This window comes from Pempheris klunzingeri, chromosome 1, assembly GCF_042242105.1.
Source record: "Pempheris klunzingeri isolate RE-2024b chromosome 1, fPemKlu1.hap1, whole genome shotgun sequence".
Classification (NCBI taxonomy): Eukaryota; Metazoa; Chordata; class Actinopteri; order Acropomatiformes; family Pempheridae; genus Pempheris; species Pempheris klunzingeri.
In genome coordinates, this window is record NC_092012.1 from 13,384,226 (window position 1) to 13,398,386 (window position 14,161).

Here is a 14,161-nt window from a genome sequence, read left to right on the forward strand (position 1 = left end):
CAACAACTGCAACAAAAGAGAGCCCTTACAATCTCCAGCCTGGGTGTGAAATAAAAAAAGGCTTGCCCTTGTGTTGGTGTGAATGGTGAAAACATTATGCAGGTTTCATGCATGCAAGGGAAATTCTGAACGGAATATTGTCTTCAAACATCCACAGATTGGGTTTTATTGTAGGTGATGCTTTTCTTTTTTCAGTCTGAGATGGCTGTCCTCCTGCAGACTTGCAGTCTTAACACACAGTGAGGTTGTTATCAGTAGCTGACCCTGGGCAAAGTGTTCAATCATAATCAATCCATATGTCACACATTAAATAATCATGATTAAACCTATATATATAGCACCCTTTTACCATTCGGCCCACAAAGAAGTAATCCAGTTGAACAACTTTGAGTTCCTCATCTGCATACAAAGTAGTATCACCACTGACAGTGATGTATCATACTCGGTGAAACATTAATGTGCTCTACATGCAAAGCTGCTACTAAATAGTTCCTTCATGTGCTTCGATCTAGGGCATAAGCATTTTACTTTAATAGGCTGGTTCTAGTAAGTACTTTGAGTGGAGTAAAAAGACACAATGAAGAAACAGAAGGGTGATTAAGTGTATGAAATCAGAGATAAAGCATTTTGGAATTTAGCATCAGCTCAGAAAGGACAGTCATGGAGTGTCTGTTTCAAACTGTAACCTGCATCTCAAGCAAGGCACATTTGAATTTCAGCAATTATGCTTGCTCCATGCTTCGTTGATATGATGAACCAGCTGGTAAATGTAGTTTAGAGAGTCGTCTATTCAACCAGCTTCCCAGGATTTAAACCCAAGATGCTGCAGTTAGCCTGAGGCTAGAGAGGCACCAAAACACATCACAGCTTGGTTGAAGTCAGCACAAACGGGTCTGACAATATTTCTGTTTCCACATTTAATTTGTTATCCGCACATCTGTCTATCTATGTATGTAGATGTATCTCATCCTAGAGACAGTGCCAGCTCTTTCTGGGGGATCTTATGTGCTCCCAGGAAAGCTGGAGGATATTTCCACTCAATCGAAGGATCTCTAGTGGCCGAGCCTTTTTTCCTCTCAAGAAGAAGAGCATCTGCACCACAACAAAGAACCCCTGAACACCAACTCTGTCAGACCCATCCTCCTTCTGAGGAGCACCAGATGATCCACAAATCCTCAAGAGGAGAAGAACACACAAGACCTCTAACTAGAGAAAATAAAAGCCAAACAATGTCAAATGTGTAAAATACTAACATTCCCTTGAACATCAGATTTTTGGATGACATGAGGTAACCAGCGATAGTTTGGTTTTCAGGCACTTTTGTGTTATTAAGCATCAAACTGGATAGACTATATCAGGGTTTGAGTCTGAGCGCTGTACTTTTAATTATGACCTAAATGTTGGAAACTGGTAATTACGATAACTCTGATTTGACATGAATGCAGCATATGTCCAAACCAAAAGAAGACAACATTGTATAACTACAGTATAGGACGCGAGACAGTGACACCACCTGCTTATATAGAGTTCAGCTGAGAGGTCTGCCAGCACAGGTGACTTCCTGACAGCTTCAGCACACAGGACCGGCCTTCACTGATGGGCTGTCACAACTCTTTTTCTCACTCATGTTTAAGCTCCTGAGATACCCGGAAATTCTCTTCTCACGGTAGCTGCTGAATAAGGTCACTTTTTTTGTAAGGACCACGGCCTCAGACTTGGAGGTGCCATTTCTCATCCTGACAGCATCACACTCAGCTGCAAGCAAGCCCACTCCAAACTGGAGATTACAGTAAAGCCGGCACTGAGAAACCCAAACAACATCATACACAAATAGCAGAGATGCCGCCGTAATGTCACTTATCTCCAGACGTCAATTGAGCCCTCTTGTCAAGACTCTCCTGCCTATCTTGGACGTGTTTGACTTCATGCTAAGAAAGCAGACATAGCTTTCATTCTGCGTGAACAGATATGGAATGACGTGAGAACTCTGCAGTATCTCCCACAAGCTGCCTTGGAAAACAGCTTTGTAAGTACTCTCTAAATCCATAAAACACATGTAGACTAGATTAGAAAATTCCTGAACGCATCACTGCTTCAGTCTACTACAAATAGCAAAGAAACCACACTAGGTTAAAAACACTCCTCAATCTCATTTATTACTGAAACAATCAGCTGATGAAATGATTAGTCAATCTATAGAAAATTAACTTGATTATGAGAATTGTTTGATGATCTATAAGGCGAAAATAGCAGCTGGTTCCAGCTTCTCAAATGTAATGATTTGCCTCTTTGTTGTTATATAGCACTGGAATATTTTTGGGTTTTGCACTGTTGGTCGAACAAAAGCAATGAAGATGTCACTTTGGTGTGATCGGCACATTTCACCAACTCCTCCACTACACAATGAATTGATTCAAGGAATAGTTTGAAATTTTGGGAACTATGGTCATTGCCTTGAGTTGGATGACAAGAACAATACCAGTTTCATACCCAATAACGTCCCTTTGTTTTTCAACTAAGAGAACATCACTTAAAGCTGAGCGAGAGAAAGGGATAAATGACATATATATAACAACATATTTCTGCTTACCTTAAAACAACCAGTAGCCAATTAGTTTAGTTTAGCATAAAGACTGTAAACAGAAGGAAACAGCTAGCCTCGCTCTGTTCAAAAGAAATAAAATCTGCCTCCAGTGCCTCACAGGAATTAAAACATTATATGTAGTTTGTTTAATCCATACAAAAACCAAAGCATTAAAACAAAACAACCCCACTTGTGCTGCAAACATCTAGAACACTAACATGTGTGCTTTGTTGCTTCTGAGATATCCAAACTACATCCATATAACTTCCACATCCACTTTCTTCACTGGTAGCTGAAAACAAGGCTTTGCAGTAGGAAATAGACAGGTACTTTGACATGAAAGCCAAAAACTGCAGACCAACTGGTTTGTCGTGTTTATTTCTGCTATGTGACCGGCTGCTAGATCTTTCCATAACAAGTGAAAAATGGCCAAACTTTATCGTTATCGACATAAATTCTTTTCACAATCACGTACCAAGGCTGTTATATCCACCAGCCCTAGGTTAACCCACAATGTAAATAACCGTTTGTTGCTGCCCTACCATCAATTACTGGTAAAAGAGTAAAATGCCAACAGAGAGCTGACCTTACTGGAGGGTACTACATTCTTTATCATCACTGTGGTCATCAGCAAAAAGTTGAAGTTTTGGAGTGACGGGTTACTGATGAAATCATAAATGTGACCCCAGGTGAATTAGCGGGCCATTTCAGTCGGGGATTTTGACCATGGAGTGACTCAAGTTTTATGTTCCTTCCCTACGGACACACGCAGAGCAACAGTCAGAAACACTTTAACCAAATCCTCTGCGTAAACCTCAGCCTCAGTCAGCCTGTCCCCTGCTCCCGTTACCTCTTAGGGGAGATCTACAACAGTAACAAAAGCTGGCAGATTAGTCTTAACAGTTTAGAATTTGCCACAATAATGAGAGCCTCAGCTTTCCTGCTATTTGGTCTTGGCAAGCAAGAGAAAACTCGTAAAATATGCAACTTTATACAAATTGGAGCATATTCTTAAACTATTCATATTAACTACTTTAATGTCAGCTCTGGACATCCCTTTTACATAATTCTATTAGGAGTTATCTATTGCTATTTACTGTAGCTGGTGTTGTAAATTATCTTGTCTTATCCCAGTAAATGTTTGTACCAGTTTCACAGTGTACTGAACATGGTGGAGGCTGGTTACTGAGGAGATACGGTTTACATTTGTTCTTTTTTTTTTCTGTGACAGCAGGTTACAGAGAACAGAGATTTAACTTTGAGGGACATTGCCAAACACTGGGGTTGTGTGAGTGAGTGTTATAATAAGAGGATGGGGCCTGTGTTTAGACAGGGGCATCCTGTGCCGGTAAAACAAGAAGGAACAGGTCTCGAGATCACAGCGTCTCAGAAAACAGGAGACAAGCCAGATGTCCAGTAATATTCCTTAAGTTGTCGACATCTGTTTACATCTTCGCATGATAAATGGAAAAATCCGACACCGCAGTTAGTTTCTGTTTCAGTGATTTTGTATGTAAACTTTGTTAACAGAAGAAGAACAACATTTAAGTGGCGATTAATCATTAGTCAGAGTTGTACGCTTCATGCTAATATCCCAACAGATGCAATTATTGTTTCATCAGAGAAACCACAGTGACGTTACTTTGATGTAAAAGCATTTTGATGTGGACACTGCAGATATAAGATATATACTTTGACTTCTCTATCTACAATTTCCATTTTACCAATGCCACTTTTAATTCTACCTCACTAAATTGCAGAACATACTGTGCCAGTTACTCTACTATGATTATTTGACATTCATTGCTCATTATTTTACAAAATCAGTTTTTTTTAAAAATATATAAAATATGAAGATTATTGTTATACAATAAACAACCTAGCAATATATGAAATAGTAAACAAAAGTTACGTCTAATTTGAGCGCTAACATTAAAATATTGTGTGGAGGTTAATTCATCAGTAATAATAATATAATATTGTATTACTCAAATTATTACCAATTACCTCAAATTACTAAAATATCGATATTTTAATATGAGAATCGATTCTAGAACATAAATATCTGGTATCGGAGGTATCGATATTTCAGTATCGATCCGCACACCACTGCTTCCTGCTTCTTCCTCCTATGAGAAATACCTTCCTCTCCACAATATTGACAGTATATAACAACGCGCATCCTCTTCCAATTTTGAAGGCTTTATCCTTTCACACTTAAAGTATATTTTGCTGCCATACTTACAATTAGGTACTAGTCTTGCATTTCATTATAACTGGGGGACTCATTGACAGGTGAAAGGTAATGCACCAATACATGCTGCAACGCCTCAACGAAAGCAGGTAAGAAGAAGATTGATAGCCAGTCAACACACATGCAAACAAAACAGGTTTCAAAATGTTCCAACAAAATGTTCCCAAATGTTTTTTGGGGAGGGAAATTACTTTAACACAATAGACTTCAACGATACACACAAAGCATTTTGCTGAGAAACACTGAATGCAAGCATAACTTGTTTGTTTACAAGAAATCTCCACAAGGAGATTGGATTAAATGTAGGTTCATAAACTCAAATGGCAAAGTTAGAGAAGATGATTGGAGTGAAAAAAAGAACAGGAAGTCAGGTCATTAATCTAGATGGCTGCTGCTCAGCGGGGTGCTAACCCCAGGGAGCGGCCATTTCTTAGTGATGCCATCCTCCAAACTCTAAAAGATGACTCATCGTGGACCCAAGTAACTAAGAGGGAAAATAGCATTCACACATGGTCTGTTAAAGCAGCACGACAGTCCTTGGTGAGACATAAACTTGGCCACAGTCAGTCAAAACTTTGATTCTGTTGGCAGTTTCTGTCTCGCAGGTGTCCTCTGTTCAAATACATCTTTCACTCTGTGTGTTGCCTAACCGATACCTCTGTGCAGCCTTGCGAATGTATAAACACGTGCATGCATGTGCACGTGAACGTGATGCATGTATGAGTCTACAGTATATGCTCGCCTGAGAGTGAGTCTGTTCCCCTAAAGGTGAGCCTGTGGAGCCTGCGACGTTTCCTCTCACCCTCCTGTCAGGCGCTGCTCAGCTGTTGCCTACATGGCTTCTTAACGGTCTGGGGAGCAATGTACCCTCCTGTCCCTCCTCAGCACACCAACACACCCCAGTGACCCAGCCAGGGTTAAAGGTCATCATAGCGCCCACAGCTAACACCACAGCGGTCACTCTGCGAAAGTTTCTTTGTCTCCTCAGCTTCACTCTCACTGCGAAACAAGTGAGAGTTCACAGAACTGTGAAAACATATTTACCTGGAATATGTTGACATTTTCACATTCAATTTGGTTTTAACCATATGTGTGAATAAGTAGATTAGGTAGGTGATAATTGGATGAATGTACAGTTTTACCACAATGTGTGTTGACATTCTCTTTAAAGACTTTTGTTCTAAGTATTTTGGGCTTCAACTGAATTTGAAAGCTGTTTCAAATTCAAAGGGAGGTTTCGTGGCAAGACTTTTTAGTGTGGAAATCTGAATGTGCCTTTTTTAAGAGCTGTGACCTAATTGTGTATATCACACTCTCTCTGCAGGTCCAACAAACAGACAGAGAAGAAAACAAAGAACCACTAACACTTTTCTGTTGCTAACACTATGCGGCAGCTGCCCTCCTACATCTTACTTTCTGTTTAAACGCAACATAAAGAGGAAAACAGCATCATTACATTAATCATCACATCATTGTTAGCTGATTCATTTAGTAGTGTGCATTCAAATCAGCCCATGCCTGGATATAAATCACAGTGACAAGCTAAAAAAGAAGCAGCAGGATTTGCTCAAGTTGTGATTCTGTCACTACATAGTCAAATAGAGAAGTATAAAGAGATTACGGGTACCGTGACCAAAAATATTCATCCATGAATGTCGCAGAATATATTTCGGCAATGTGGATACAATTCTGTATCACGGAATATGTAATTTTATATCACAATCCTTACAAACAATACTATACATTATGAACAATTTTGTATAAAATCAATTGAGACAAGACCTGTTTTTGACCAAATCAAAGCACACTGATGCAAAATGTTAAAAGTCTACAGCGATGCTAGCAGTTTTGTGAGGCTTCAATTACAGGCACAACTATGCTTTGAGCAACATGTCAACATGCTCATAACAACTATGGCTACACGCTGATATTTAGCAGGTATTATGTTTATCTTAAATTGGCTTATCAGCATGCTAAATCCAGCTGAGGCTTATGTGAATGGCATTAGTTTTGAATTGATGTGGTTAAAATTATTGAGAGGGAGACGTGGATGTCTGTACCAAACATTATAGCAATCCACGCAATAGCTGCCGAGAGATATTACTCACTACCACAAATGACTACCTACATGTAGCACTGCAGGAAAAATAAGGGGATCACCAAGGTCAGGGGGATTCATCCTCTGGGCACCATGAATGTTTGCACAAAATTCAATGGTAGTCCATCCAACAGTTATTGACACGATTCAATCTGGACCGTAGACTGTAGATAAGGATGGATGGATGACAGCTCATCTGGAGTGAGGTCAAAACATCTTGATCGCCCCCTGGTGGTTGGCCCCAGTACAGGTCATAAACCCCGACCCCTCGAAGTTAGTAGATGGGTCATACTAAAAAAAAATCACGTGCTAATACATGCTAAATACATTTTCCCCAAAGATGGTTTCTGGATGGTGTTTAGGTAGTTCTTAGTCAGTCATCAGTTATCTGATGCTATTCAAAAGGAGGTGTGACATTATGATTGACAGCTGCTCTGAGTGAAGGAGTTGCAGAAGCACTTGAGGTCTGCTTTTCGGGAACTGTGCACAGAGTAGGAAGGCCAAGAAGTTGTCCATTCCAAACTAATAAAATGAGTCGTTCTGCGTGTATGTGTGGGACCCATGACTCCAGCCCCAATTACTGCTGCACAAACTCCGGCTCCAAATGACGTCACAGGCATAAGATAACAGCGCCCTTATCTAAAAGATTTTCAGTTTTCTATAGTGGGAGAAAGTGGAGATGCATTATCTATTTTTATGTGCAGTCTCCACTGGTATACAGTATACCACCATATCTGCCCTAGTCCCATTCTCCCACTGTCAGATGCTATCCTTACTTGTGCAGCTTCTGACATTAATCACTTGAGGACATGTTTATCAGTTCCTCAGTGCAGCTTCTTTGAACTGAGCCCACTTAATGTAGCTGTGTGAGAATGACGACACTCCATGTTTTCAGTTTTGCAATGGACACCAAACCATGTTGCAGGTTAGAGACACAAGTGAGTGAAAGAGACACTACATCAAAGATGAGGCTGAGAATAAAACCCCATCCTGCGGTGGCCTTAATCCTTCAACACCTGCGATTTGAAGCACACTCCTTTGATGTTGTTGGTTCAGCTGGAGAGAGAGGGAGACTTGATAGGGAGACAGATAAAGAGAGAGTGAGAGAGCGAAATGAGGAGATAATAGACTGCTCATTTAACACAGAGCTAAACGCAAGTTGACAGACTGGCCAATCAACTCTTCTATAAGTCCTCAGTGATATCTCTCTAGGAAGGTTTACTGCTCCATCTCACTGACAAAGCACTGTAGGAGAATGCTGACTGGCTATCTGGTGATGTCTGGAAGCAGTAAATATATAAAATTCAAAGCCAGCAACAATTTATAAAGACACTGCTTGTCATTGTGCTTGTCTGGACATTACTTTATAGCCCAGAGCTCCCAGCCCCCCACAACTTACAAATATCTCCACAGTCTTCACATGATTGGGAGATTGCTGAATTGTTTTCTGCTTTTGTGCTATTTTTTTTTTCTGTTTAATGTTTAATTATGCTGCCCATTATTTATGCTTTCTGGCGAATGTGTTTCATTTAAGATTGCTTACACGAGTCGGTGTACCCGCTTGAATTCCCCCGTGAATGTTGCCTTCGCTTGACCAAAGCCGCCCAGTTGAAACATATGTAGCACAGTTCCTCTTACTATATCAAACATAGGTAAAGCAGGGGTGTAGCAAACATTAAAGACAGTCCAAGACGCACCAAAACAAGGCCAAACCGAGCTTACAGGAAGACCCAAACCACATCTCTGTATCAGAGTCACAGCTGACTCAAAAAACAAATCTATGTGATGACATTACGGGTTTCAGCCACTCAAATACTGTTCTATGATACAAAATTGAATGCCTTTGGGTTTGGGATTGTTGCTTGGACAAAGCTAAGAGTATAAAAGTGCTACTGTGGGGAAAAATGTGACTTATTTCCTGACATTTTGTAGACAAAATGATCAATCTGTTAATCTGTAAAATTATCGTCAGTTGAATCAAAAACAAAAATATTGGTTAGTTGCAGCCCTTCGACTGCCACCAACAGCAATAATACAACAACAATGGCAATACAATAATCCAGGCTTCCACACAATGGCACAATATCACAGGGGACAGAGGGGAGATGGATGAGCCCGGAGCAGCCAGCTCTGCCACCGCAGACCATTCACTCTGTCCAGCAGGAGGGAAACTGAAAGGACAAAATCAGCACAACAGAAAACAAAGGGGAGGAAAAGGACAGATCCTGTAATTTTTACATAATTCAGATTATATGAATTATTCCTGGACATCAGAGGACATACAAAAAAGCCAGAGCCAAAGAAAAGAGTAAGAGGCATTTAAAATGTAACAGTTGGAGCATGAATGAACTATGATAACACATCCCCAGTTGCAACACGACAATTCAATTAGGGCAGCTAACAAAAGTAACAATTATTTTCTTTATAGAAATCTGATTTTTTTCTGTCAAAATGCCAGGAAGGAAGGGTAAAAAAAAATGCCGATCACAGATTAACAGAGCCTTCACAGAGTCGTCAAATGGCTTGTCTTGTCCAACCAAACATCCAAACCCAAATTTATTTTATCTATTATCTCTATAGACAAAGGCCAGAGTAAAACATTGGAGTCTTTTCCTGTCAGTCTACTAATTAATCCACTTGTTGTTTCAGGTGTCCATTTATTTTGGGTTGCAACAAACAACACATTATTTTAATTATAGATTATTATGATAACTAAATGATGCCCGTTCATATTTCCCAATGCAACATTTTCATAATCCTCACATTTTCCTACCGATAGTCGACAACCCAAAGATGTGAAATTTACAATGATATAAAACAGAGAAAAGCATTAAATCTTCACAACTGAGAAGCTGGATGCAGAGGATGAGAAAGTCGTTTTTGCTTGATAGATGACCGTATCTCATTTATGCTTTGGTTACTATTAGCTAATAGCTATAACTATATTATACTCTTGCTGTGGATAATCAATAACAACTTTGGTGTATTATCATAATAATATGCTATTATAATAATTATTATACTAACATATTATTATAATAACAAAGGTGTTGCCAACTGCTAATGTCAACCAACAGATAGATGTTAATTGTTGCCTTCTGCCCCTCTGCTCATGTTAAACCTCTGAGCATGTACCACCAACCAGCCCTTCGTTTGCTTTGTTCTGAACGGAGCATGTTGGGGGGTTGGGTATAAGAAACAGGGTGTGGCTTCACTGTTGTCATGGCAACAGAGATATCCCTGTTTTGAACCCCCTCAACCGCTCCACTGTATGGAGTAGAGGAACGGCAGCATGTACATGCAAGCCAACCGAAATATTACCAACAGGAGCGCAGTAATCATCTCACCCTGTCACACCGACCGAAATTCACAGAGCTGAGCGCCTGCAAATAGACAGGCAGTAGGTGGGCTCACTTGTTTTCCAAGTAATTCACAAGAGCTTTAATAGCTTGAGATACAGCCTATACCAATTCTCTTTTGTGACAGAGTGATAGGCTCTCTGGTTTCCCAGAGTTCAAACAGGCGTAGCCCATCAGTTATACTGGCAATCCTGCTGCACAGCAATATCTTCCCTAATAGGCTGCCGCTGTTATAAAACACAAGGTTACATGACATTATTGAGCTTCGTAAACAGGAGTCAACGGGTTCTGTGTGTGTCTGTGTGATAGCAATGAGCTCCTGACCTGCAGACAACCCCACAGAGGAGGTTATTGAACATAAGGAAGACGCGCTGATGTCTACATGCTGCCACACACTGCTGTCCAACCCAGATGTTGTTGTGAACAAGTGAGATTTGATAACATAACAGCTAGAATTAAATGCTTTATCAGCTTCTTATCTGCACCAGACTAAATGTACCTCCGAAAACGTTTCTGGTTGCTGAACACAGTATAACAGTAGCACCAGAGTGCTTACTAGTATTAACAAAATAATTCACCAGGTATGGTTGAATTAAAAACCAGGGCACATCGCCACTGTAAACCTGTCGTGCAATCTCATCAACTGAAAGCTGCATCATTGTTCATTCACCAGCTCAATATCGCAGCCAACATGGCTTTGCTTTCCAAAGGTATCTGCATTAAGAAGATAGTGGCAATGCACTTCCAGTACAGACTCAAAGTTACTCAAATCAGCTGCATTAATGAAATTAAAAAAGAAAAAAAAAGGCATAACGGTCCGATCAATAAAGTATTTTACTTTGCATAAATTGTTAGGCTGTTATGAGCCATAAAAAGTGGACCTCTGATCACCTCTTACAAAATATTACCATCTGGTGGTGAAATGCAGTACTGGAAAACACTGTTGCGGCTTCATGTGGATGACAAAGGCAAAACCTCAGTAAATAAGCAGAGGAACATAACAAAGGCAAATGTTTCCACATTGGTCAAGTGGGGACAATAAATGGCTTGATTAGAATGAAAACGGCCAAAGTGTTAAACTGCACTCCAAACCATCATCAAAACACTAAAAGAGGAAGTGTCTTTTGGATGATGGTATGCAATGGTATTTCCATGATTATCCCACAAGTTTTCACCATAGTCACACCATGATGAGCAGTGTGCTCCTAAAAGGATCCCATTAATCCATGTCCTAGCAGCTGTAAACACTGGGATTTAACCTTTGAGAAGTAAACATGCCTTACCTTTCATGTGATAATTCAGAAACCTGTGTGTTTGTGCATCTGACGGTTCAGGAGCAGGATACTCATCTACAGAGGCCATGTCTGGGAAGGCCACATTAAAGAAATATATTGACCAAAACAATGAATATTTTTCACACATAAAGTAAGACAGAAACTGTAATAACGTAACCTTAAATAAGACAGTAAGAAAGTTTACATACCCACAATTTGCGACCCAGTTTGACTTTCAACAACAACCAAGGATAAATAAAGAAATCTTTCAGATTAACGTGGCTAACTAGCGCTAAATAACTGCCATTTGGAAAAACTAGCAAAGCAAAGGCAGGATATTCTCACTTTAGGTGGCTGTGATTTTAAGCAGGTATGCTGTTCTTTTATAATGACATAAAACGAAACATTAAACAATACAAAGTACAAACACAGCCATAAATAAAGTCTGGAGCTCCTGAGGGTCGGCCATTAGCTAGCCTCAGTCCTAGCTTTTGTCTTTAGCATCTCATATGCAACATTTCCTACATTTTTCGACAGCACTTAAACGCGTCGGAGCCGTTAACACGCCAAATGACAGACTTAGCCAGAGTTAGCTAGATATGCTAATTAATGACACAGAAATATAGAAAGATATCAAGATAAGAGGCTAGGAGAGTTATTACCGTGATATTAAGTGTCATACCTACATACAAGGTCAAGCTAGCTAACAAGGCTAACAAACTGAAGTTATGTTCAGGAATAAGTCTGCTTGGCTTTCAAGCAGTGTGTCACAGGCTTGTCACGGCTTTTGGAGTAAGTAACCCTTTTACAAGGTCAAAGTTCAGAAGTTTCTTTGGGTTAAACTACTCGTTAAATCACCTGCTAAATAATGTGAGCTGTAATTTAGCCAGCTAGCCAGTTACTACTTAATACTGTGTGAGATGCTGCCTCTAACATAACGTTGGGTGAAGGTTATAACCGAGCAAAGACTTGTATTGTCTTTAAAAAGAGAGTAAACATCCTGCCACAAATTCAATTCAATTTATTTGTATAGCCCAATATCACAACAGAGTGTCTCACAGTGCTTTACAAAGTTCACTGAAATAAACAAGTGTAAGCGAACAAACAATGGATCAGTCCGGTGGATCAGTCCGAGGCATCACCTGCCCTTTATGACCCTCCTTCTTTGGGAAGGAAAAACTCAAAAAACCCAGTGGGGAAAAGAGAAACCAAATCTTTTGGTGTCTGTGAGAAGTTGGACCCTCATGTAGATACACTTATTTTGGTGGGTTGAGCTGGCTTATTGTTGTATCACATGTTTTTCTCGTAGTACTGGAAGGTGGGACCGTCACAGGTTGGAGAACAGCAGATTACCTTTTCAGTGAAGATGCTACATGTCCTGATACTCTGAGGTGAGAAGGAGGGACAAGCTGCACATGTTAAATCTAGCAGATCATCAGTAATTCATTCATCTATAGCTCCCTTAAAGCTCTTCATTTTTAAGTTCTGCTTCTTTTTCCCAGGATATTTGAGAGCAAAGATTACCTTTGGAACAAGGTGGTGGTTTTTCACAGCTTGTTTCTGACCGTCTGTGAGAAGCGGCAGAGTGTAAAGTCTGTGTGCATTGGTCATTACGTGCTGCCTCCAGTCTCAGTGCAGGATGGTGAGGACTCCTGTATGTTTATTGATTTGTTGATATATGACATATTGATTTGTTGATGTATTCAGTGGTGCCTAACTTTGGGATTAGAGACCAGCTATAAGATAAGATGAGATAAGAGAGACTTTATTATCCCACACCCACCGGGAAAATTCACTTATTACAGCAGCAGAGAGTCAAGAGACAGAAAAGGTACAGAAACAAAGTGTGAGTTACAGAGGTAGTGACAGAGGTACATAGGTAGGTAAATTCTATGAATTAAAAATCATACGGTGAACCTTCGCTTATCATTTAAGATGTGAGAAACGTGGTTGGGAGGTTGATTTGGGAGTGTGAAGATGAGCGGTCAGTAGCACAGGTAAGCACTCTCGGATATCAAATTTACATAAAGGCAGATAATGGAAATGACTGTAATCACCTTGGTTGGATTTTTGCCTAGGAATCTCTCAGGAGTCTCAGCTGCCGGACAGAAGATGAGTTCAGTGAAGTCAGCAGACGCGAGTATGTTAAATCTCCACTGTAAGTACTTAGAAGTGGAAATCAATAAAATGTAAACTATCCAGCAAATTAATCAATTACTTGTTGCTTTTTTGGCAGCTGTAAACCATCTGACACAGACTCAATAGATGAAGCCCCTCTATGTGGTCATTTGCAGGATTATCCAAGTAACGAAATGGTTACAGGTGAAACATTTATCATCATTTACTGTATGTCCTTTGACATAATGTCTGTGTTTGTTTCTAATAATTTAATAACAGATCATTCACTTGTATTGAAGGTCTAATGCCTGTTGACTTAATCACCACAGGGTACATCAGCGTGGACAACCTGCAGAAATATTCAGGTGATCTGTGTGATGTCCACCTCGGGTGTTTCAGATGCTCCGACTGTAAAGCCCACAGCTGCTTCCTGCAGACATAAGCAAACGTACACAAAGAGAAAAGCATGTTACA

At 40.0% G+C, this 14,161-nt stretch overlaps 1 protein-coding gene across 1 annotated transcript; it reads left to right on the forward strand.

The window, feature by feature from the left end:
* The first annotated feature begins 12,297 nt into the window (after positions 1 to 12,297).
* On the forward strand, positions 12,298 to 14,129 carry terb2 (telomere repeat binding bouquet formation protein 2). The gene is made up of 7 exons (XM_070831994.1): positions 12,298 to 12,361; positions 12,879 to 12,960; positions 13,072 to 13,211; positions 13,505 to 13,566; positions 13,648 to 13,709; positions 13,806 to 13,891; positions 14,017 to 14,129. Exons 1-7 carry the CDS (start codon positions 12,298 to 12,300, stop codon positions 14,127 to 14,129), a joined length of 609 nt encoding a protein of 202 aa, XP_070688095.1.
* The last annotated feature ends 32 nt before the right edge of the window (positions 14,130 to 14,161 follow it).

Coding starts and splice junctions, on each gene's coding strand:
- terb2 (XM_070831994.1), top strand. CDS start 12,298: ATGTTCAGGAATAAGTCTGCTTGGCTTTCAAGCAGTGTGTCACAGGCT. Junction 13,710..13,805: donor AGTGAAGTCAGCAGACGCGA/GTATGTTAAATC, acceptor CTTTTTTGGCAG/CTGTAAACCATCTGACACAG. Junction 13,892..14,016: donor AAGTAACGAAATGGTTACAG/GTGAAACATTTA, acceptor TAATCACCACAG/GGTACATCAGCGTGGACAAC.